The 24,347-nt window shown below is 48.7% G+C and overlaps 1 protein-coding gene across 4 annotated transcripts in view; it reads left to right on the forward strand.

The window, feature by feature from the left end:
- The window catches only part of LOC149339615 (uncharacterized), a 210,747-nt gene extending 186,419 nt beyond the window's left edge, over positions 1 to 24,328 (forward strand). For all 4 annotated transcript variants that reach the window (XM_089548323.1, XM_089548321.1, XM_089548324.1 and 1 more), the window contains one exon: positions 18,916 to 24,328. In XM_089548323.1, coding sequence (XP_089404449.1) covers positions 18,916 to 19,178 — 263 coding nt within the window. In that variant the 3' untranslated portion in view covers positions 19,179 to 24,328. The remainder of the gene's footprint in view (positions 1 to 18,915) is intronic.
- Positions 24,329 to 24,347: the final 19 nt, after the last annotated feature.

The raw sequence follows: 24,347 nt of genomic DNA on the forward strand, positions 1-24,347 counted from the left end.
GGTCGCGCGGTGCCCTTTTCGCCAGCCTGCCGCAGAGAGCGAAAGGTTAAAGCTTCGCGCCGGTCGGGTGTGCACGGTGCTGGAGGTTTGCTTTGCACTTGCCGTTGTGCACTTGCCGCAGGCGGGGAGCATATACAGTCCATGTGCAGCAACTATTTCGAGAAAATTCAGTGCGAAATCAACTTTGAATACCAGGCGCGCTCGTGTTCCATTGATCGCGTTTCAATGAATCGACAGATGTTTGTTTTCTTTTTTTTTGTCAAGTTTAGCGTGCAAACTGAGCTTCATTCCCTTCTAGCTTTGTGCAGTGTCAATTTATGGATTAAGGTGAAACAGAGGCAGAGCGCGCACACCCGCACGCACGCACGCACGCACGCGCACAAGCACGCACGCACGCATACGCACGTGCGCGCACACAGACACACACACACACGCACACACGCACGCACGCACGCACGCACACACACACACACACGCTCACACACACACGCACGCACACGCGCGTGAGCCCGCACGCACACGCACATATTAGCACCTAGTGCAGCACTCTAGTAGCATTCCTCTACCAGCACGTACTCGGCAATTAAGGGCTGGCTGTGCAATGTGTAATCCGAGCCCTGGAGCAAAAACTACGAAGAGAAAGCGCAACTTAACCAGCAACCAGACCATTAGTATGGTACGCTTGCCTCTGCACGAACAGCTTGAAGAAGGAGCATAAGTGCTGGGAAAGAATGGTTTCATGTCGCGGCTTCAACGCCTGACCGATGCACCCGTGACAAGGTATAGTGCCGGCTGCTTCATGATTAAGGTTAAGAGAGCTTTGTTGTAGCAGTTATTCTTAAATTCCCTCTTTCCTCTTACTGGCCGAAGATGACTCTTTCGCAAAGAGGAAATACTGCCGCGCATTTGCTCCGTTTCGTTTTAGTGATTCCATTAGTACAAAATTAAAATTGCGTTGAGAGAAGGTTACAGAGTTTATGGGAACCTCCCAAGGTTAAGTAGATTTATAGTAAGGGAGCAATACCCAATTAAAGTTCTTATTCCCAGGAGCGGTTGCTTATGAAATGAACGGAAGAGGCGGGTAACAACACTAAATCCTGAAACTAGTTTTTCGGTACAGTGCACAAAGTTTTCTGATCCTGTGTACAGGGCGTTTCACCTAAGATTTTACTTAATTTTTAAGAATGGGCTTTTTAAGTTAGAGAGCGCTTTTTTCGGCATAGTATTGTGAGCGGTGTAGTGCATCAGAATACAGCCAAGATGTGCTAACTAGTAGGCTGGTTAACGAATATTGAATAGTTAACTTTTTAACCATTGCTGTCGGGCTCCTTAATTATACTGAGAAGCGTGTAGCCCAGCGTAAGTAATATCCATTTCAATTTTCACAATTTCGAAAAGGCAGTTAGTTACCCTGGGTGCTCTGGCCCACCAAATTTTGGCTACATCGTGCCAAAATGCATGCGCTTTCGAGAAGCTTGCAGGCAAAGCAACCTCTCCAGTGCGCATAACTCGCCGAAATAGCCAAAGTTTGTTGGGTCACAGCGCCGACGGCAACCGCTTTTCGAAATTCTAAAAACTGATATGGATATTAATTACGATGGGCTAGAGGCACCTCAATAATTAAGGAGCCTAACTATGATAGTTGAAAATTTACAATGCTGTCGCGGCCGAAACAAAGGGCTTTTCTAACTCAAAAAGCCATCTTTAAAAATCAAGCAGTCTTGGGTGAATCCGGGAATCGCTGATGACATTGCCTTGCTAAGTCATTCAGAACACGAACTGCAAGGCATGATCATTGAATTAGACAGGCAGAGTAGAACGTGGGTCTACAAACTGGTTTGGTTTAATGGGGTTTAACGTCCCAAAGCGACTGAGGCTATGAGGGACGCCGTAGTGAAGGGCTCCGGAAATTAACATGCAGAAAACCAAAGTAATGTTCAACAGTCTGGCAAGGGAACAGCAGTTCGCAGTTGGTAGCGAGGTGCTGTAAGTAGTAGGGGAATATGTGTATTTAGGGCAGGTAGTGACAGCTGATCCGGATCATGAGAGGGAAATAGCTAAAAGCTAGCTAGAGCTAGGGAAAGAGCGTAGCTTTTGACAGTTTCTCTCAGATCATAAATGGCAGTTTGCCTGTATCCCTCAAGAGAAAAGCATATACCAGCTCTATCTTACCGGTGCACACCTATGGGGCAGAAATGGGGAAGCTAACGAAGAGGGTTCAGTTAAGTTAAGGACAACGCAGCGAGCTATGGAAAGAAAAATGATAGGTGTAACGTGAAGAGATCGGAAGCGGGCGGCGTGGGTGAGGGAACAAACGCCGCTTAATTACATCCGAGTCGAAATCAAGAGGAAGAAGTGGGCTTGGGCAGGGCATGTAATGCGAAGGCAAGATAACCGGTGGTCCTTGAGGGTCACCGAGTGGATTCCAAGAGAATACAAACGTAGCAGGCGGCGGTAGAAAGTTAGATGGGAGGATGAGATTAAGAAGATTAAGAAAGGACAGGGTTAATTGGAGAGACATGTGAGAGGCCTTTGCCCTGCAGTGGGCGTAGTCAGGCTGATGAAGATGATGATGAGAAGGAGGAGGTGAACACCCTGTATATGTGTGGCATTTTACCTTCCGCTCAGTTACCCATGCAGGCATCCCTCGAGTCGAGAGCGGTGGGTCATGTAACTTCCGCTCTCGCTTTTTTTCATCTTCATCATCATCATCAATCTGACTGCGCCCACTGCAGGGCAAACGCCTCTCCCATGTCTCTTCAATTAACCCTGTCCTTTGACTGCTGCGGCCACCATATCCCCGCAAACTTAATTTCGCCCGGTTAAGAAATCGAAGAATTGCAGTTTTTTCGAGGTATTTTCGAACTCTTACATTTCACACCTTGAAGTCGTCTTCCTTCTCAGGAGATTATTTCTCCCTGTAACCGGAAATATCTAAGACTCCAATTGCATTGAGAGTTATCTCAATAGTTCAGTGCTTTTAAACCTAACAACACCGTCAACCGGGACTCCAGTCACAACTTTAAACTGCAGGAGTGTTTTGTTATAGGTTATCCTAAAATCCCTGCAATAATGCTCTTGTTCGCAATGCGTCTTCGTCGACAAGGTCGAAAATAACACTTTAGCATGATCATGACCCGTCGAAGTCATTGAAACAGAGTATTAAGACACGTTAGCCGCTTGTCTAGCGAGACCGTTTTTCTTTTCCTTCTTGGTGTTTCACGCACTCGAATTTGTTGGAATGTTTTTAATGTCACGAAATTTAACCGGACATTTCATGTAAGAAGTCCCAAAATGTCCCAGCTAGGAAGACCTCGTTCCTATGCATTTAAAATTTTCGTGAATTCGTAGCGCCTACCGCAATAGACCAAATTAACGCTGTATACTACGGTGTCCTCAGAAAGCCTTCGCGACAGAAGAAACACGGTCTCCGAAAGAGGCTGCCCCGCAGGTATCTGCGACGTGTGTAGATCACGGAGGCCATGGTCGAAGCCCGCTAGTTTCTTTCTTACCTCACAGATGGCGGCAGCGTGCCGTATTTCAACCGTGCAGCGCTCTGACTGCGTTCTTCGCAATAATAAACCGTTTACCGCACCGCTTATTACGTTCGAAAGTATCGTTCGCTGACAACTTATTTTTATCCCATGAAATGTTAGTGTTGCGTTGATTGGTTTCCAATTGATGCTTAATCCGTCGACCCATTTGTTCAGTCGTCCGCATCGATTACAAACATGTAGTTGAGCAGCGTCATTTCGCGCGCTTCAGTAACTCTTAATGCGTACTACATAATTTAGCAGACTATGCAGTGTAAGTGAATGTTGTAGGGCAGTTGAGGTGAAAGAAATGCCGTTTAACGATTAGAGACCGGTGTGCCAAGTTCCCTTCTTCGCGCTGCTAGTTTGTAAATCACTTCAGCTGCACATGAACGAGCGCTTAAAGATGTTGCCAGGCTTCTTTAACGGTTGTTGCTACTGCGAATGTTGTGTAATTTGCAAACACCTTTGGTCTCCTTTGATGACTGCCAAGCTTGAGCGTAACAGCCATACCTGTCGATGGGCTGAACGGAGGAGCAGCTGCGGGCCACTAAAATTGCCCGGCTACCATGCAAAGCGTGGAAGTACAAGTTATATATAGCTGAGATCATCATCTGCTGCTTGCAGTGTCTGGGATAGCCCATTTGAAATTGCCTGTTCCTTCAGGGGGCAATTATGTAACCTCCTGGAGGTGGCGGTTGTGTTTTTCTTTCTCAGCAGAATTTGTTTGGATAACAGGCTAGCTGAGCGGTAATTGGGCTTTTTCGAAGTTCATTTCTCTGGTTCCATTGGTAAGCAACTGCAATGTTTGACCTGATGACTGAATTCGTTGCATTTTATTCACGGAAGGCTTTTTTCTTTGTAACGTGGTCACAGCGCGAAAACGACGTCACGAAAGGGTGAATAGGACACAAACAGCGCTGCTGACAGGGCCCTACCTTGAAGAACCAACTCGCCCGTATTTCCACCGTCGTGCTTTCTTTGTGGGTGGGTATTGCGAGATGATGTAATCCATTAACACATTTGTGACTCAGAGCTTGTTTTCACTTTCAAAATTCTTCTTTCCGATTTTTGTTTACTTTTCTAGCCTGTCGACCTGATCGGTGATGTTTTCGGCTGATAAGCGACCATTATGAATGACCGTCAATAATATTTGTATTACCTACATTATGTCGCATGCGTTACGACTAAATAAGCTATCACATTGTTCGCCACTTTTAAAGCTTCGCCCCTAAGCTTTGCGCCTTCTCCTAAGTTAATGGTGGCACTCTCTATGCTGAGCATTCTCGCGATAGCGATTGCGCCGGATTGCCCCTATTTCATTCCAGCTGTGTACACCGGACAAGTTTACTGTGTAGTGTCACTTCGTTCTCATCTAGCTGAAAAAAAAAAAAGAGAACATGCAGCGCAGTCGTTCTCATCTAGCCGAAAAAAAAAAAAAGAGAACATGCAGCGCAAACGTAGCGGTAAATTCTGTTCGAGTTGCTATATTCGCAAGTCAGCTTAGAGCGACTGCGGCAAAACTTATGAAGGCAACCCATACTCTCCTTGCAGCGTCCAATCTGCCGATGTTCTTGGGGCTTAGGGGTTCTCGTCGACTAAATCGCATAACACGACTAGGAAAACTCAACTTCGAGCTCTTCACATAGTCAGGATCATCGGATATCTGTACCACGGCTGCACGAGCAATATAAGATAACAGCAGAAAAATACTCAAATGCTAGCACGGGATTGCTTGTATCGTTTCAGATTCATGTAGAGCTCCTTGGGTAGGCTGTATGTGTATACAAACAGAAATAACTGCGATAAAGAGGAGTGTTAGTTTGAATCAAATGTCTTGCGCGCAGACAGAGTAGGCGTTTAATTTTTCCAAGAAATAGGCGCTAACATTCATATTACCTATGGATGCGGCAGTCACTGTCCATGACCGCAACCAGTACGTTGGGGGTTCACCCGCACAGCTCAAACCGTTGTACTCTTAATGCTCTGTTTATTCTACTAGTAAGCTTGATTGTTTGACATTAAAGCTAAGAACGCAGTTACCGACTACCCCTCCCAACTTGTTCACTATTTGTTTTTGTTGTTGCTATTGCTTCCATTTCAATTTCACTCGAATTAAGCCATTGCTTGTGCGAGCCTAAAGAAGGCTTACCATAGTAATTTATAAATAAACCACCCATGGATTTTGCCTAGAGTGTTATCAACAAATGAAGCGTTCAGATAAAAAAAAAATGGCAGAACAACCTGTCGAGCTCCTTGCTGGTAAAAGCTAGCCATTCTACAGCTCCTTGTTCCCCTCGCATTTTCCTACCCTCTCGTTTTCCCTCCATTAACGACCATTTCTTCCTAGCATAAGCTTTTCAAAGTCTCTGCACAAACCAAGGATTTCCGGCGCTTTTTGTGCGTTGAAGGGCGGCACAACTTGCTCAGAATGATCGCATTCTTTAATTTATTTACTTCATCATCCTGTCTTTGACAGGCTTTGTTCTCCCGCTCTTCGGGATCTTTAATTAGGCGGTGACTAAATAGAATATACAGCGGAAATCATCATTATACTGCGTTATCAGGCGCTCCCTTCTTTTTTCGTTTTTTTTCTGCGGTCGTGGCTAAGATCTTTTTTGAGCAGCCAAAAAAATAGCTTAGGGTATCACAGCCCCCCCCCCCCCCCCAACCTCTCTCACTCTTTCCACATTTTTTTTTCTCGTTATAACAGCGGTGTCTTGTGAGTGGCATATGTGGAAGGGAAGCAATCAGCGTGAAACAAAAGCAAGGATAACAAAAGTCACTACAAGGACTCAGGCTGAAATAGAATACCGAATGAGAGAAGGAAAAGTACAAGCTATGCATCGCGTTAATTAGTCGCACTTTTTTTTCCTCTTTCCATCGTACCTTCATCCGCACAGCGCTGCGGCGCCGGTCTGTCTCCTTTATCACTTTCGGGTAATCTATTGCCGCCTTATTAAGGGAAAGTTTTCCGTTCATTATGGTTTAGAAAAGCGTCCCCCGGCAGCCGGGGGCGCTGGAACGATATAAATTGTGATAAAACGTGGTCCCCAGGTGCGCATTACACCCACACCGACGAACGCTTGAGAGAGCCGGCAACGCTGAGCGCGCATTTGCGCCAAGGTGCCTAGCGCGCGGCCGCCACGGCAAGCCGGGGGATTCGAACCCTCCCTTCTGAATCTCTTTTTCCCCCTTCTCTCTTAGCCTTTTCGCCAGCCCACGCGACGGACGCCGTGCTTACACGCAGTTCTGTAATGCATTTCCTTTGCGGGGTCCGTTTACCCCGTCGGAGGCACAACGAAACGCCTTGCGCTCAGGCGATCCGCTATCGCGGCCTTACTGGCTCTCCCGATCCCAGCGCACGCGTTTCCTTTTTAATTACGCCCGAGGTTAATTGGGAGTGAAGAGAAATCATTTTCTGGTTCGTTATGCTCTGCGCGCCTGCGCAGGATAAGTCGCCCGCTGCTGGCTCTTTGCCCTCGCGGGCGTGGTCCTCTCTCGGCCGCGAGATTATCCCAGACCTGACGCGGCGCGAGTGGGAACCAAGTCCCTGTGGGAGAACCGTGGGCTGTGAAAGCGAATGTGCCCCTTCTTTGCCTTAGGGGAGGCGTCGTGTGTTATGGTTTATAGGAAGGCTTAGTTCTCGTTATGTAGGTTCTCAGATGACAAACTAACGACGTGCATAGTACTTTGCAGCTCATTCATTCCCTTGTAGCCGTTCGTTAGTAGCCGTTTCCTCGTCCGTTATATCCATTAGACGACCGTTTTACAAAAAATAGCCGTATCTGTAGAGTTTGGGAGCCCCGTAGGTCGCAAATAATATACTTCCAGCTTTTATGCCTAATTGAGGCAAACGCGTTGGCTTCCTTTATTCCTAAAGCCGATGAGCAGCGTCCGTACATTTACAGGCAAAGCATACTCGTATACCGAAGAGCTCGGGCGCTTGCTTCTGTGAAAGAATACTCGCCGTTGCCTTGCTGGAAATAAATTTACACCCTTGTCAGCTCTTGTGATTGTGCATTTACACCTCGCGTACACTATACATACATATATGAGAGCGATATTTTCTGGCTGGTGTTTCCACTTTTTACGCTTTGCTTTCCTTCCGTGTGCCAGAGCCTCATTTACAACTCGTGGACGTGTGTCCAAGGGGCAGACAAACACGACTCCCACGTCCGGCCGCGGTTTATCTTTCTTCCTTCTTCGTCCCACGGTCGGACGTTTCCGCGTTTCTTCGTGACTGTTATTGATCTCAGAGGAACCGCGCGGGCTCAACGAAAGGAAAATCCGGTAAGGCACGCGGGAGATACGGGGCTTCTGAATTAATTGCGCGCCCGTCGCCTCCAGCTCTCTCTCTCTGTTTCTTTCACATGTCCAGAAGCAACGGTTCCCTGGGATTTGGTCTGGTTCGTTATTTCTTCTTTTTTTTTCGCGCAGGAAAAGCTTTGCACGCGCTCTTCTATATCCGCAAACGAATGTGCGCCCTCCCTCGTGTCGCTGTTATATACGGCACGCCCAGCAGTGTTTCATATTTCACCTGCAGAACCACATACCGCGCAGCCGCCGCCAGAGCCGCGATTGCTCTTACGCGCCCCGGGCCATTTGTACTGAGGGGGAGAAGGGTGGCGAACATGTGAGGGAGGGTGCGAGGTTGTGGGCTTCTTCCCGAGAGAGAACGCGGCTCGATCCCATCCCTGCTGCGACGTTGCGGTCTCATTTAGAGTGTGGAACGAAGCCGCTGTGCAGTGCGACTATGGGTGCGTGAACATGGCGCCGGGCTTGGCGAACGTGGCTTGACGCAAGCAGGTCCTGAATGCCCACAACCATCTTTGCGCTCAGAGACGGCTCCCCAGCGGCACAGCTAATACTGGAAATGTATTGGCAAATGGCGGCCCTCACGATCTCAGTGAAACCATCCATTCCCATTATTGGGCCGATCACTTGTGCTACTCGGGCTCGTACGTAAGTTCAATGTAAAATAGGTTGGTCCTGTAACCTTTTAAACTACCCTGCCTGGATTTCCAGCGACTTCTTGGGGTAGCGTTAGCCTATATGTGCCATCTCACCTCGGTGTTTGTATACGCATTCACATATAACATTTCTTCCAAGCGCATTGGGATTGCTCATTATCCACCTTGGCTTTACTGATATGCTCACGCTCACAGCTGTGCTGTACGCTAATAGAGGTTATCAGCCTATCCATCGCGACCAGTTTTTGGCAGCACAGGACCGGTCCTCCCTGTTCATATAAGTGTTTCCTTTATGTCCCTGTGGGGCGGACTTATGGGGATCTATCTCGTCTTTATTCTCAATCTGCATTCCGGTAAACGCGCTGATGTGCATCTATGTCCTGTGAACCTGCGCCGCTGCACAACACAGTATACGGGAAGAGGAGCGTCAACCGCGAACGAACGTACGAGACAATTAGCGCTGAAATACGTCCATCCGTTCGTTCGTGCGTCTTTGTGCGGTTTGCTGAACCGGCGTTGTTGCGCGGCGCTGTTTGTCAGTGGGCCGCCGCGCCTGCGCTTCGTTTGTTCCTCGTTCATAAATCGGCAAGTGACCGCACGCCGGTGGACGTGCCTCTCTGCCGTGAATGATGGCTCCTCTGCTTTTCCGCTGGCGCCGTTCGTCTTGCCGTTGAGATCCATGGCTGGCGCGTGACCCGCCGCGCGCGGCGAGCTCGGCTATCGAGTTCGAAAAGCCGTGTAGGCTGTGGCCGGCAGGCCTTAAATTTGGCTTTCTATGTTGCCCCGCACACTGCGTCGACCGTGCGTGCCGGCTTCATGGCGTGTGCGTGGTCAGACCGGGAGCTATATATATCTATATATGTATAGGCGCCGGTAGCCACACACGGCGGGCTTTAATCGTTGTTCCGAGGGGCGTGCCCTTTCTTGGTGTTCGTGGTCGGCGTTTATGCCCGCGATTTCGCGCTAATTGCGTAATGGACGCTTCGCTGAGGCGCGCGCCCGCCGCTCGCCATGTGGGCTTCGAGGGTGCGTGGTGTAGGTGAGAAGCCTGACCTTTGGTGCTGCCACCTATCGTCAGATAGGGTCCCTGTAGACACTCCTCTTCCTCTCTTGGCGGTTTGTTCGCAAGTTTCGGTCTCATGCCACTACGTGCCGCGCCATACGCCGACCGCGCCGCCTGGCCTTCCTGCTGCTGCTTCTGTTGAGGGGCGTGGATCGATGAATGATGATTTCGCCAGCTTTCTGTTCTTTTTTTTTTAATTCTATGGGCCGCAGGTTTTCTGCCCCAAAATCGCAGAGCGGCTTGTTGTGTACAGATTCGTCCACATCATGAGGAGGAGTGATGACTTTTCGGGGCGCTCCCAAATCGAGGTGCTACCCGGCAGCGCTAAACTTTCTTTCTGATTGGCTTTGGAAGCCCCTCCGGTCCTCTCGAGTCGGAAGGTGGCGGCGAGTAACCTTTCAAGCAGCGCTTTCCTCTCTTTCGAGAGGAGATAGTCGTGACTTTGAGGGCTATTATAGGCGTTAGGTTACCCATACCGCTTCGTTCGCTTATTTTTCGTCACGCCTCGTGGGAGTTCTCGAGAGAGGCTTTCGTCGTCGTCTGGCCTACGCGTTCTGGCCCTAATATATTGCCGTCGTAAATCGTCTTTTATCGCATTTTCGAGCACCTTCGCTTTGTTAGGTGGCAAGCTTCTCGGTTCCGTATAATCTGGGGAACAACAGACTTCCCTTCCAACAGAAGGCTGTCCGAAGAATGACAACAAAAGTAAAGCCCTTCAGCGGAGTTCCGCGGGCGGACAGGGACTTTAGAAGCAACGACCAAGAAAGAGGGCACGGATGCAGTGTCCGTGGACAGGCCGTCCATATTCATGGACCGCCGTCCCTGTCTGCGGGTGTAAATAAGAGAAGAGGCGAGAAAGGCGCCGGCATACGGTAGGGCACTGACACTTCCTTCCGTCATTGTTAGGAGGGTCCTAATGCATACAAATCGGCCGGACTCTGGCGCTCTCTGCGCTTCGCTGTGTTGTCCGATTCCGAGACCCCGCTATAACAGGGCTTGCGGCGTTGGGCAGGCTTTCGGCTTCCGAAACCGCTTGCGCTCCTTGCGTCCTCTTTTATGTAGGGAACCGAATCGCAGAGAACGCGTCTTTCTTTAGAGCTTCTCATGCTCGGTTTGTCGTGATTTTAACCTGCCGATTTAGCGCCGATCACCGGTGGGTGCAGTTCAGCTCTCCGGGGTACCACTGCGCGCTAGTTCGTGAAATTTTTCTCACCTCCTGCTACAGCTCGAGCATTTTCGTCCACACACACCCTCACCACTCGCTGGCTGTTTGCCAGTATGGCGCATACTGTCGCCTGCGAACCGTAGGAGGTAGGCATAGTGTTCGGCTGTCCCTCGCATTCTTGTCGTTTCTTTCTTTTTTAACTAGACATCGCTCCGCGATCCTTCTTGCTTAGAGCATGCTCGAGCTTATCTTGCATCTCTCAGTTCGTACCCTGCTGGCAAGAAAGACGCATGACAAACGAAAGAAGCTTGGAGGAAACGGGACAAGAGTCGAGAGTTCTCCCACTCGGTAAAGAAAGTTAAATAAACTAGAAAAAAAAACTAAGAAAGGAGCAGAGGACCGAAGCCCCTCTGCGCAAAGTAGTGTTCTTTCGAGTTCGGCATAAGAGTGCGATTGCAGAAGAAGGCATTATCTTGGTTTTCTTTAGCACTTCCGATGAAGATACTGTGCTTTTTTTCTTTTTCTAAAAAAAGGAAGGAAAAAAACGGGGGGAGGGTGGAAGACGGGCCACTGGAGCCGCCCCTGGCGTCCTTGACGGAAGCCACAACAATGCGCTCGAACTTCGTCGGCGCGACGACGTCGAAAGCAAAGGGGACAGCTCGACGAATTGACTAATTGTTTGGCTCAGCCCTTTCTTCCCTCCACCACACTTTCTTCATCCCCCCCTCGTCCCTTTTTTTTTTCTCTCGGTAACCCTAGCTAGGCCTGTAGCATATCCGACGAAGGGGATAGAGAAATTTGGGCGAGCAAAATAAAGAAAGTAAAGGAATTGAAAATAAAAAATTCCCGCGTCAACGAAGCGCCCCACTCGCGACATGTGGGCGCCTTCAGGTGTACCCCTTCGCGGTCACCCAACTGCTCGCTGCTGGTTGCACACAATGTGCGGGAGGTAGTAAGACCTGGCAAAAAAAAAAAAGAAAAAGTCACGCGTGGTGAGGTGCTTTTCAAACCTGCCGCCTCGGGGAAAGTTTTTTTTTTCTCTTCAAGAAGTAGGAGGTGCGTTTTTTTGCGTGGGAAGAGGAGCAATTAGGGTGTGGCGTTACCTGACTCAAAAAAAGGGGTCCCTTTGTTGTCACTGTCCTGGTGATGCCTCGCAGGCATATGGGCTCCGTCGGACACCCCGTGTCTGCCTGCTTGTTTGGGTGCCCAAAGGGACCGCCGAGCCATGGGGCGCTGCTGGTTCTTGGCACTCTGCCCCTCGGCAGCCCGTCCCCACGGTTGTTTATATCGAAGTTGTGTTTTTTTTTTGTCCCTATTTTTTGACGCACGTGCGTGGTGCCGTAACCTAAGGAGCCTTTGTACTTCTTCGGTTACGGTGAAGCAATTGTGGACAATGGGACGAAAAAGACAGCGGAGAAAACCGTGTTGTGCGGTTCTCGCTGCGTTGTGTTCGAGCTCCTCATCCACAGATAACTTTTCATGGATGATACAAGTCTTGACTGTCGTGGGGCTGGAAATACGGAACTTTCACACTTTGTTTCGCAAAGTCTATGAAAGCACCTGTGCACGCTTCACGCAGTTCTCTTTACTTTGGCCGATGTAAATCTGGCTTTCAGCTTGTTTTGGTAATAACTGTCTCCTGTGCGCACATCCGCATTTTATTTACGAGCTTGTTATGCAACTTGTATTCATGTTTCACCATAGGACAATGGTCATGAAGCCCTATGTAGTTCAGGAACATTGAAGAGAGATTAAGTGGGGCCATTGAAGGAAATTGTGCAGACTTGATATTCCTTTAGAAATATTGAAAGATTATGACGGAACAGTGGCTTTGCTCTCTGCTTAGGATCGCCGGCGGTATAAAAGAGAATGCACCTTCCCCTTTCCTTTCTACTTTTCGTTTCTACCGCACGAGGGCCTCACGCTCGGTCCATTGGCTATAGAAACTCTCAACTTCGTTATACGGTTCAACAGCGTCGCCCTTCATTCCATTTCCGGAGCTCACGGGCGAATCCTCGCTACGCCTGCCAAGCATGCCTGCCAAGGCACGCGGAAAGGAGAACAAATACCGCGCCTGGCTACGTGCTACAGGTTAGGCCATGCACTGAGAACACGGATCTCCGTTCCGTCGTGTAGGTGGATCCAGGAGCCATCATTTCGTCGGGGCCTCACGGGCGCGCGGGTCGCAGTCATCTCATCTCGAAATAGTTTTCGTCTCTCCAAGACAGAGGAGCACCACCCTCCTCCTCCTCCTTTCCCCTCCCACACCCTCTCCCCGCGTACGGCTCCTGTGCGGCGAAAACAGCCTTGCGCGCCCAACTTGAAGCCGCCTGGTCGTCTTCTTGCCTTCATTCTGCCGCGTCGGTCCGCGCCGTCCCTTTCGGCAGTTCCACTATATACCTTTCCGCACGCAGCTCCTTTTTCTGCCTATGTCGAGATTTCGTTTCGCAAACGCCGGGGGCCCGAGAGAAACTTTTTCAAGTCTCGCACTTAGCCTTAATGGCGAATAGAATTGAAATCCCTCCCTCCCTTTTTTCCCTCCCGCTCCCCTATTCTCTCGTTGCCGCCTCCTTCGGCTTGAGAAACAACGCAAAGGGGAAGAAAGGAACGAACCCTGGGCCGCGGGGAAAAAAACGAATATAGAGTTTCACATTTTTGGGAGGCAATTTTCAGGGAATCTTGGAGACCGGGACTAGCTCTTTCCTTTTAAGAGAAAGGGGGGGGGGGGGGGGGGTTCTTTCTCAGTGTTTGTTTGCAAGTTTTACTCTATACCTCTCAATTCTGTTTTCCGTCCCGTCCTCCGCCCGCTCTAGTTATTTCTTTCCCAGTGGAGACGATGGTATCAGCCTGTTTCGCTATTTTAGACCCAGCTTTTATTACTCATTTGTTTTTTGTTATTTTCTACCTCTCAGCGCCGCAGTGATTTCGGCAGGTTGCCGTATCCACTTCATTTTCTCGAGGGCCTTCTCTCTTAATAGGTCATTTTAGAACGTGAAGGGGTTTTGTCTACGCGCCGTATAAGCGAATAAGCTAGGGCCTTCCTTATTGTTTTTCTTTTGTTTAGCATTTTGAAGTTCTCCACTTCGTTTCGAAACGGGAGTAGGCATCGCTGACTCAGTGCAAATGTTATATTCTTTCCCCAGAAGGCAGCGGAGCGAAAGGGGGAAGGGGAAATAGTAAATGGCCCGGATTTAATTGAATAAAACAAACCGCAGCGGGGCGCTCTAGCTGTAGAAGCGTTTCTACGTGTGTCGCGTGGACAGTTCCCTGGAATGAACGTTTCGCTGAGTCTAAAACAAAAGGCTGGAAGGCCAGATGAGATTCCTTGACAATTGCTCGAAGAACTGCGCGCAGTGCCCGTGTCTGAGCGTGTGTGTGTGTGCGTGTGTGGAGGAACTTTCGTATAATGCGGGTTCTACGAGAGAGACATGTGAGCTTCCAAGGCGATTAAGGTGAGCACGCAAGCACGCGGGACTGTCTTCTTCGTGTTGGTGGTTCGGAAGGTTCGCGTAATCTTGCGAGTCATTTTCGCCTAGAGAGATCACCCGTTTCTCTCGGGTACACTTCTCGTAACTCCACGTGTGCCGGGGAGTTTAGAATGTACTGACGCGCGTTCTCGAGAGCACCACTTGGAGCCGCCTGTTTATTCGGCAAATTTCTGCTCGGCGGCTCAGAGGCAGGTACATTCAGTTTTTTTTACCACGAAATGTTACACGGATCTTCCACTGTGCTTGGAAGCGGGCATCTACCAAAGAGCCTGTTTCCACTTTGCTGTGAGCGCGTTTTTAATGGTGCTCAGTGAATTGTCAGAATAAGGCAGCATTTCTGCGGAGCTGCAATATGCGGATGTCCCTAAACAAACTGCCTTGGTTGTGTCACTTAGCAAGAAGGTGCGAACACGACGAATGATAGAAGCAAACTCAGGTTGTTCTATTGTAGGAATACCTTGCCTTCGCTTCCCACTGTAATTAATTCGCGAGTTTCTTATTAAACGCAGTTTTCAATGGCAATTATATTGCGCCTTCTCACTTAGCGCATACGTCGTCTTTGTGATTAGGCAATTTCGTTGATAAGTGCTGAATGTTTTAAAAGTTTGGCTTCCGCGTATGAGAGCTCTGCATTTTATTGCAAGCAAAAGGGGGTCATTTGTTTTCTACATAGTACTTTAATATAGTGCATACCATATATATAGCTCAGCTCGCTGTTCAGCTCTTAGCAACGCCTTGATGTACGTGCACAACCAATTAAAGAAAATAGGGCCTCTTGCGTTTCACATTGAAGTAAGCGGAATGCACCTCCTGGGTGTAAAACTAAATGCAAAGTGCAGTACTGGCAAAGCCAAAAGCAACTCTGCGCAGTGCCATTGGTTATGCGATACGTGAATTCACTGAATAGTCCGCCTGACTTTATTAGGCAGTATTTCGTGCTACCGCGGTAACTAACAGCCCTGTCTCGTCGCCGCATAGTCGCTCCTCTTTTCATTCAAATTCGGCAAGAAAAAAAAAATTGCTTTCACTACCACCACGCGCGCGCTCATAAGCACAGTGTTACGGGGAGCCTTGCGGCCGTTCGTTTCCCTTTCAGAGCTGACATTAGCTGGCGCTTCATCTTCTTGCCCAACAGAAGAATCCTTTACTCCCTCGGACTCCCGCGCACGAGCAAAGGGACGGCGTTCGGCGAACGGAAAAGTTTTCTGCGGATATTAGTCTTTCGTGTCCGGCGTCCAAAGGCCCGTACATATAGTGTCGGTGGCTCTAGTCGAAGTAACAGCGCCCGCAGTAGCGGCAGTAATTTGGCCGGGCCTCGGGATTGATAAGGGTGGACCGGCGTGTGGGATGTTTCAAATCCCGCGTCTTAGTGAAGGCCCCCTGGCCAGCGGCTCCGGCTCAATCTGGGGCCCGTTCCGCCCAGTGGTGCCGTCGGCGTGGGAAAGGCGCAGGCGGCGGCGGCGACGGGGATTCAGTTTCTGATTGGAGACGCATCGAAGCCAGAGCGTGTAATTCCAGACCTCGATGGGGCGGGGATCCACTTCGCTCCCCCAAAATTGCCTCGCGCTTCTTCGAAAACACAAACAGAGCGGACCGGACCGGCGGCCCCTTGGAGGAGGCGGCTGCGGACAGTCGTTTTAGCGTCTTGGGCGACACGGAAAGGAAATGAGGCACAGTCGGATGACCCTGCGAGGGAGAGGAGAAAAGATGGAACGGAAGCGTTCCTTTTAAAGGGAACTGCACTGAAGAGGCAGAAAGGGAGTTTTGTTTTGAAAAGAAAATGACAGCTTTTCATTAAAGGGCGGAACGAATCAAATGGATAAGCTTTTAGGCTGTCACGGCGTGCGTCCTACGCAAGCACGGACAGACAGGCACGCACTAGGTTAATTTGTTTGTTTTTTGAACTTAATATGTCAGATAGTGCTTTTTAAATTTACAGAGACAACCCGAATATTATGACCTGGCCCATTTACATTATATTACTTGCGTGGGTATAAAAGCTGCATATTGTGTATACAGAGTGTGAAGTCTTAGGTTTTGGTTCTCTTGAGAAACTTCGTACGCTTTTGGCTATTATGTCAGTGGCGATGAAACGCAATCAGGAAACAGCGCCATCTAGTTTGGGCTTATTCTCCTAAAGAAAGCAATACTGAGTATAATATTGAATATACCGCTAAAGGAAATGAATGCCGCCGCGAGCATTGAGGCGACGCCAGGCTTCGTTTTATCTTTTTAATTTCGACTCCGGCTACCCTTCCGAACGTGCATTTGCTTCAGCCATGTCTGGCCTTCTGGCCTTTGAGGCAGGCGTATGCAATCGTGGCAAGTGCGCTCATGGCAGGCCTGCATATTTTTTCTTTTTCCCATAGTGGGCGTGGTTTGTGCCGAATCCCAGTGATTTGAAAATTATAAATGTCGAGCATAATACTATGCTCTTCATTACTATGTTCGCGTTTTGAACTAGTTCACATTTATTATGCAGTATCAGAAAGTAGGCCAGGCATATGTTAAGCATATAAAATTAACGTATTTCATGCACAATCGGGTGAACCCAAAGCCAAAGTATCTTAAGATCGGTATCTTAAAAGTTCAGTTAACAAAAGGTATTTCTTGTCCTCAAACCGTTTTACTTATGAATGCGTCGGTTTCAGTCCGGCTGAAACGGACGATCGCCATTGCTGTATGAATCCGTGACATCACAGTTGGAAGCTGCCAAGTTAGAACCGAAAGCATCAAAGTGGCGTGACCTTACTTAAGAGACGAAAAAGAATTTGGTTGCTCTAGCTGCTGTGCGCAGTTAATTATGTTTTGCTGGCTTGAACCATGCTCGCTTCGCTTGATGGTGTTGAGTTTATAAGCAAATGTATCGAGTTTATTAACAATAATATCTAGGTTGAATGCACAGGCCTCGGCGTCTTGGCTAGGTTTTCCCACGCGGAAAATTAATTGTCGTCAAGTAAATAGGGAGTTGTGTTAAGGCGCATTTGCACAGCGCTTTTTAAAGGGAAGAAGAAAGCAGTTTTTGAAAGCTTGGTTTGGTTTATTGGGGTTTAACGTCCCGAAGGAACTCAAGCTACGAGGGACGCCGTAGTGAAGGGCTCCGGATAATTTCGACCACCTGGGGTTCTTTAACGTGCACTCACATCGCAGAGTACACGGGCCTCTAGTATTTCGCTTCCATCGAAATGCGACCGCCTCCATCAAAATGCGACTGCTACGGTCGGGAATGAACCCGCATCTTTCGGTTCAGCAGCCGAGCGCGATAACGACTGAGCCAGCTTGAAAGATTGCGAAAGCACAAGGAAATCCTTGTGATGCGGTGTGGCGTGCAGTGATGATTTCAGGGAGAATTTCAGCTGAAGGACAGGACATTGGAAGAAAATATGGAGCTGTAGCAGTCGGGGTTGAACTCACGACCTGTGCCTGGTGCTGCCTCTGGGGCGCCAGTATATCAAGACATAATTCGTCGTTATATCAGGGAAACCGATGCTTATTATGAAAATAGCGCTAATGTTCAGCAGTCTTACAGACGTCAAAAGCAACATTGAATGCACCCGGAGCCAGGGGCTGGAGACCCATGATTTATTTTGCATTGAATTCTTAGTCGCGGGTTTCACTTCATCGCATTTTGCTCTGAGTTATTGGTATTAACGAAAGCCACCTGTTTATTCGTCCGCAACGAATGCCTTAACTACCATACTTGGCTCAAAAAGCCGGTTTTACGGCATGTATAACAACACTCCATTTTGCCACCGGTTGTCACGACGCTAATCGTGACTCTCGGTCACATTCAAGCACACGCCAAGCAGTCATCGCAGTCCGGCCTTTTGTTGTGCCTATTCGGCAAGATATGGAGGTCAGGTCAAAAGTTCCCAGGCGAAAGCATCTGCTTTTGAGTGTATAGTCGGCCACTAATGTTGCCTATGAGCTACCAAGGCTATCGAAGGTGAGAGCTGGACTCCTCCTCACCCTCCATAAATTTTGACCTCGGGGGTATCGTAAACACGGGACTGCAAGGCTCGAAAGCTGACCCTGTGGCAGGGGGACCTATGACTATCAGTAACTTTCAACGTCAGCAAGGCACGACTGCTTGACCTTGTCCAATTCACCCCTCACCTCATACCTTCGTTATTCAGTGCACCTCGAAGCGCTTCACAAAAAAAAAAAGGAAAGAGAGAGAGAGAGAGAGAGAACAAACGTATCATTCTTCAATGATATCCACTTGTACGGGACCGGAAAATGTTGCCTGGGCAGAGCCCCAGCCCGCAATAGATAAGATCGGTATCTTAACCGCATGTGCGCCTAAAAAGAATAGGTAAAAACGCAGCGCTGCTTAATGATTCGCAATAGTACTCGACAGCAAAGACACGTTCTCGACGGACACCAGGGCCACAATAGATAAGATCATTATCCGTAGCCGCAATTCCGTACGTGATTCACGAACAGGACGTGCCCTCTATATCATTAGCTTCGCCATTATTACCTCGCGCTCATTCCGCCGCAGTCACAGCTCTATTTCGTGCCTGTCATATATATATATATACATATACGCACAGAGCCTGTCATATGTATACATATATAAGTAGTGCCTGTCATATATGTGCAGTTGTTGACATATATATGTACAGTGGCATGCACTGTAAATGAGCCGGCTTTCAGCTTTCGCCGTTTCTGTTTGTGTGTTTATTTGCAGAGCGAAAGCGGGGCCGCCAGACGTACACGCGCTACCAGACTCTGGAGCTGGAGAAGGAGTTCCACTTCAATCGCTACCTGACCCGGCGGAGGAGGATAGAGATTGCGCACGCCCTGTGTCTCACCGAGCGCCAGATCAAGATCTGGTTCCAGAACCGGCGCATGAAGTGGAAGAAGGAGAACAAGGCCAAGCTGGAAGCCGGCCTTGCACTGGGACACGGGCCGCCCGAGCTCACCCACCACCCGGACCACGGGCCGCAGTGAGCGTCTCCATCGCCCCCCGTTACAACCCACCTTGCATACACCCACCCATCCACCCACCTGGCTCCCCTTTCCTGTATCTTCGCTGGCTGCGCGCACGGAGCTGATTATCGTCGCCATGCGGTGCATATGTATACACACACGCACGCAGCACGGATGCCCGTCGCTCTATACACGAGTGTCGTAGGGTATTTTCAAAGATACCCCGAATGCGAATATCGCGTAGATCGCGCTTGGAGACACGGCGGCTTCATTAGCGCGATGCTTATCTATAGGCCATGGGAACAGACGAATGAAAAACAAGGAAAGCGAAAAGTTCGCTGGGCGACTGTTTTCCCTCATTTCATTAGTGCCGCAAGGTGAGGCTTGCCCAGGCGCACAATTGTTTTGCAATGTTGTGCATGCTGTTCTTTTTTTTTTTTTTTTACAGTATGGCATTGCGCCAAAGGTGAAACACCCTTCAGACAGATCGGCTGCGCGAGAGCTTATACACGTTGTTGTAGCACGTCACTTCTCGACCAAGGAGCTCATGCCGTAATGGCCGCTGTATATGTCGCATCCTTAATCGATTCATACACTCGCTTTTAAAGCCAGTGCTCAAATAGGCTTTCTTTTTTTTTCTGGAAAAGCTAGCAAACACAATGTTGATGGCTATTTTTACGCCTAGACAGTGAGAATTCGCTTTTCGAAGTCTTGTCTACGATAATCTGTAATCTTATGTTCAGTCAACGTCAGCACAAAAAGCCTGGCGATGAGCTAGGAAAAAAATAAAAAGCCCGCAGGTCTTGTGTTTTGTGTACGTGTCACTGCAACAATGTTCCTTGGTATGGACAAATGGCGATGGCATATAAATATAAGTAAAATGCAAAAGGCGAAGGTAACGCTTATGTTGTTCGTTAGACAAGTCAATATCTTCTCTCTCGTAAGCAACGGCCGAAAATGATTCAAACGAATTTACTATTTGCCGTTGAACGATTATCGTTAGCTAAATACGATGACAGCATTTATGAAACCACAAAATTTGCCTGGATTTTAGGTTTTTATCATAAGGCAAACAACAGTATTGGTAGATTTCGTTACTGACGCTAACATTATTCCTTTCTATCGCTATTGTTGGAGTAAGCAGGCAAACATAACTGTTCCATTTAATATAGCGATGTCCTAGTCCTACCTGCTTTCATGGTGTCCGCTTGTACTTATATCACTTAGCTGCCGCACTATTTACAAGACACACCGCAACACAAGGCCTGCGGGTTCGATTCCATGTGCGCAGCATCACTCGCTGCTTATTCGCAACTGGAGCAGCCTGTGAGAACGCACAAACGCACATGAAATGCCTCTATGCGTATTTTTATTTTCACTGGACGCCAAGAACTTCGCAGTTATACGTAAGACATACCAAATATTTTCTTCAGAACACTTGATTTTATTTTATAGAGGTTCTTACACTGTAGTCCTCCTGTTAGGTATATTCACTACGCCTCATATACGTATAGAACATGGTCAAAATGACCCCTTATACAAATATTAAGTATTTATTGACCGCTAAATGGTCGATCCCGCCAGCATGTTTACATCCCAGTTGAGCTGGCCAATACGTTGTACCGAAATATACGTAACAACCGTGGCTTTCAAGAGAATCGTGTGTTTATTATTACACTGCGCACCGTCCGCGAGACGCAAAAGTCGCTAAGTGCAATATGGGACGTTAGGCTTTCCGTTTCGTTTTTGTCCACCCCGAAAGTCTACGCTTTCACAAATAGGCATTCCGCTCTATTCGTCGTTTTTTTGTGAATTTGCCATCTTTTTATAATGTTCACTAGCGGTGTTTATCGCCAATTCCCGTGGACAAACAATAAAACATTTGCAATTCCATAATTTTTGAATACTCTCAGCGCATGCTACTTTTGATCGCACTTCGAAGTGTAACTAAAAAGGCACTGCCCAGCCAGCAACCGAGATTTGTCGTCTTTAAATTCGTTTTCGTTACGGGCGCGCCATAGCCCTGCAAGTTCGTGCATACTCCTGCCGCCATTTAGCTCGGCATAAGAGTACACTTTTTTCTTTCAGAACGGAAAGAAAAACAAAGATAAAACATGAGAGGACCGGTTACAGTAACTAGCCACCCAGACTGCACAACGCTTCTTTTTTTCCTTTCTCTTGGAGTAAGGCAGCTACTCTTTTTTTTTTTTTTTTTCCGCGAAGAAGCCTCCTTCCACCTTTTTCTGGAACTCGTTAGGAGAAACGCGCAAGCCAGCCTGGGCTTGCCCGGCAGTTCAAGCAGCGCGGGAGGATAGGTATAGATGGGCGCCACGTCGCGAGAACGAAAAGAGAGTACGGACGGCGCCCTACCGCGGCAGGGAGCGCACCCCCGTCGCGAAGCTTGCGTGTAGGCGCACACAACACCTTTGTGCACCTCCAACGCCGCCCCCCCACCAAGCTGCAGAGCTCGACCGGTCACTCGCGCACCCCTTGTATGCATGCACCCCCGTTGCACAACTACTGTACAACTGCGAAGAAAAAAAAACACAAGCTAAAGAATCGAGCGAGCACCGCCGCAACCACCACCATCTTGGCCCGGGTCTGGCCCCGTCGTGAACACAAAGTCGCACGCCGAGCGGGTAGGGTCGTCCGACGGCTGCCATTTCGCCTGGCTCAGCAGCTGTCGATCTCCCGAGAGCTTGCGTCCTTCACTGCTGGGCGCCGCACAGGAACACGCATGCAACACACACGCTGACAGCAAGCCTCAAAAGCCTGCACAACTACACTGCTGGCGCCAACGAGGAAGCAATTGTGTGTTCGTCCGCCCCGAGGCATCGCTTCGCGCGGCACAGGGGTCGGAATCATCTCCAGACACGATCTGGCTCGAATCCTCCTCTTCTGTCTGCAACACTGCTCTCTTCTAAACCGCGGATGATGATCGATCTCCTTACTGCTGCTTCACCGTATTGAATACGTATACATGTTTTACCCGCGTGCTGTGTATGACAACCGCAAGCGGCGTGTACTTTTTGGACACGTTCGCAACTTTGCGACGAATGCCGCCACATGACCGACGCTACATTGGACGCGATGTTGGTGAGGATGCCTCCAACGGTGACACACACGGCGTGCGTCGGCCGGTGTTTGGCGGCGCGCAGCGGTCACGCGGCGAACTATGAGAAACGAGACGAGAGGCGCTGCGGAGACCGTCACCTTTTCCCCATTGTTGCAGCTCGTCCCGCCACTCCATCTCCGACGCGCAAACTCCTTCTTCTGGTCCAGAGTCATCGTGAGACGTGCGACATGGGAAAACGGGAGCGTCAACTTGCAAAACAACAACGACGTCAACGAGTCAAGCTGCAGCGGCGTCACAAGACGCCTCCGTCTCGAAGTGCTATAGTTTCAGCGTATGCAACGAGCCTGCGTTGTTATGGTGTCGCGTTCTCCCGAGAACAAGCTACACGTGGACAGCGTGTACTCCTCGTGGAGGCTACTACTCGGACTCGGCACTGGACTGGCTATGTGAACGACACCTGCCGCCTTCGGGCCTCTGGACGTTGTTCGTCTCCGAGAGTGCTTGCATCGTGCTTGCCTTGACGGCAGTCGTCGACGGCGTATTATACTTCATGACTCGTCAGTGTGTACTGCGTCGCGTGTGTTTCGCAGCTCGCCGTGACCGGGACCGTCGCACGCGTGTGTTTGTGCGAGGCATGTATGCGTGTTTACGGTCGTTCTTGTCTCTTTCGGTGTCTCTTCTCGCGATTTGTGCGTGCGCGTGTGTGTCCACACCCCGAAGCGAGGCAGCAGTGCTCACAGTCTTTCTGCTCTCGGCCACCACCGCTACGTGTGTGTTCTCTCGTCGAGCCGTGCGTGTGTGCGTGTGTTCACGTGGAGAAGTGTACGTGAAGCAGCTATGTCGCGAAACGCATCATGTTTTTATTGATGTGACGCGTTGAATGCGCAAGACTGTGTGTGTATTATGCTCTTTTAATAATTTTTTTCTTGTGGTGATGAGAGGGGACTGTTGGTTGTAAAAGTAATGTCTATATGGTTGTGTCAATGAAAAATATGCTGTGACCTTTATACTTATCTTTTTTTTGTTTCTTGAGCGTACGGCTGTATCATTCTTCTTTTTTTGCGGTTTGAGAGAAAGCGTAGTAGTCGCATAGCCCTGTTCTTGTCTTGCTTCACATTGCGATCATCGTATTCATTAACTCCTGTATTTAATTTCAGACGCGGGTAAATAGACTTGAGAATACTCACGCCACTTCGGTCAGTCGTCTCTTAACCGATGAGCGCCAGTTATCAATCCTTCGTTTTGGTCTGTCAGCGAAAATCATTCTGATCACGGTAATCTATTCAAGCAAACGGTGGCACGTTTATGGTGACTGTGGTTTTGCTGTGTCCAGTTTCGCGTTGCAAGTATGCAAAGAATAATGGAGAAGTCGCATCAGGAGAACATTGTTCTAGTGTTTTTTTTTTTTTATTTCATGCTGTGGTGGACAATGGGTCTTTGTTATTAGTAGACTGAACATCCTGACATATAGACGCGGTTACATTCAGTGCAGTTCATTAATTTTATCTAGTTGTATGCGCTCCGTCAGGTGTTGTAGCTTTGCTCGTGTGCTGAAATTCTGCAGATATGAAGAAAGGTCAACAATCCATTCATTACTTTTTATCCAAAATATATTTCTGCCAGCTTCCATCTGTATAATTTAGGGGTTCCTTTCAAACGGTATTTCTGCCAGGTCCTCCTCTGGGTAATGCAGCGAGTAGTTTGTTAAAAAGTGGAGTGGATAAAGAAATTACTCTTTCTAAACACTCTATTCATAGCTATACCAACGCAAAAAGAAGCACATCCTAACTCTGCTAAGAGTTTAGTGATTTAAGTACTCGGACAAGAGTTATCCACTGCTAAGGCCTTTGTCCCCGGGTGCTTTGCAACCACTGAAAGATTTTCGTGCAGCGTGCCGACAGGGTAGAATGCCGAGGCCCGAATTTATGCATTCCGTTTCAGCATCGCAACAAGAGCGCTCCCTCAATAATTCATCGGTCGTTTGCCCTTTGATTAGTGTTTTTTTCTTTGTTCTCATGTCTCGTAAAACGATATTGTTGTTACCACCTTGTACATTGTAAACCGAGATTATTCGCAGTCATGTCGCTCAAGTAAAATTTGTGTACAGATCTCAT

The sequence above is a fragment of the Amblyomma mixtum genome, chromosome 6, assembly GCF_055824585.1.
Source record: "Amblyomma mixtum isolate Tamu chromosome 6, ASM5582458v1, whole genome shotgun sequence".
In the NCBI taxonomy this organism is placed as follows: domain Eukaryota; kingdom Metazoa; phylum Arthropoda; class Arachnida; order Ixodida; family Ixodidae; genus Amblyomma; species Amblyomma mixtum.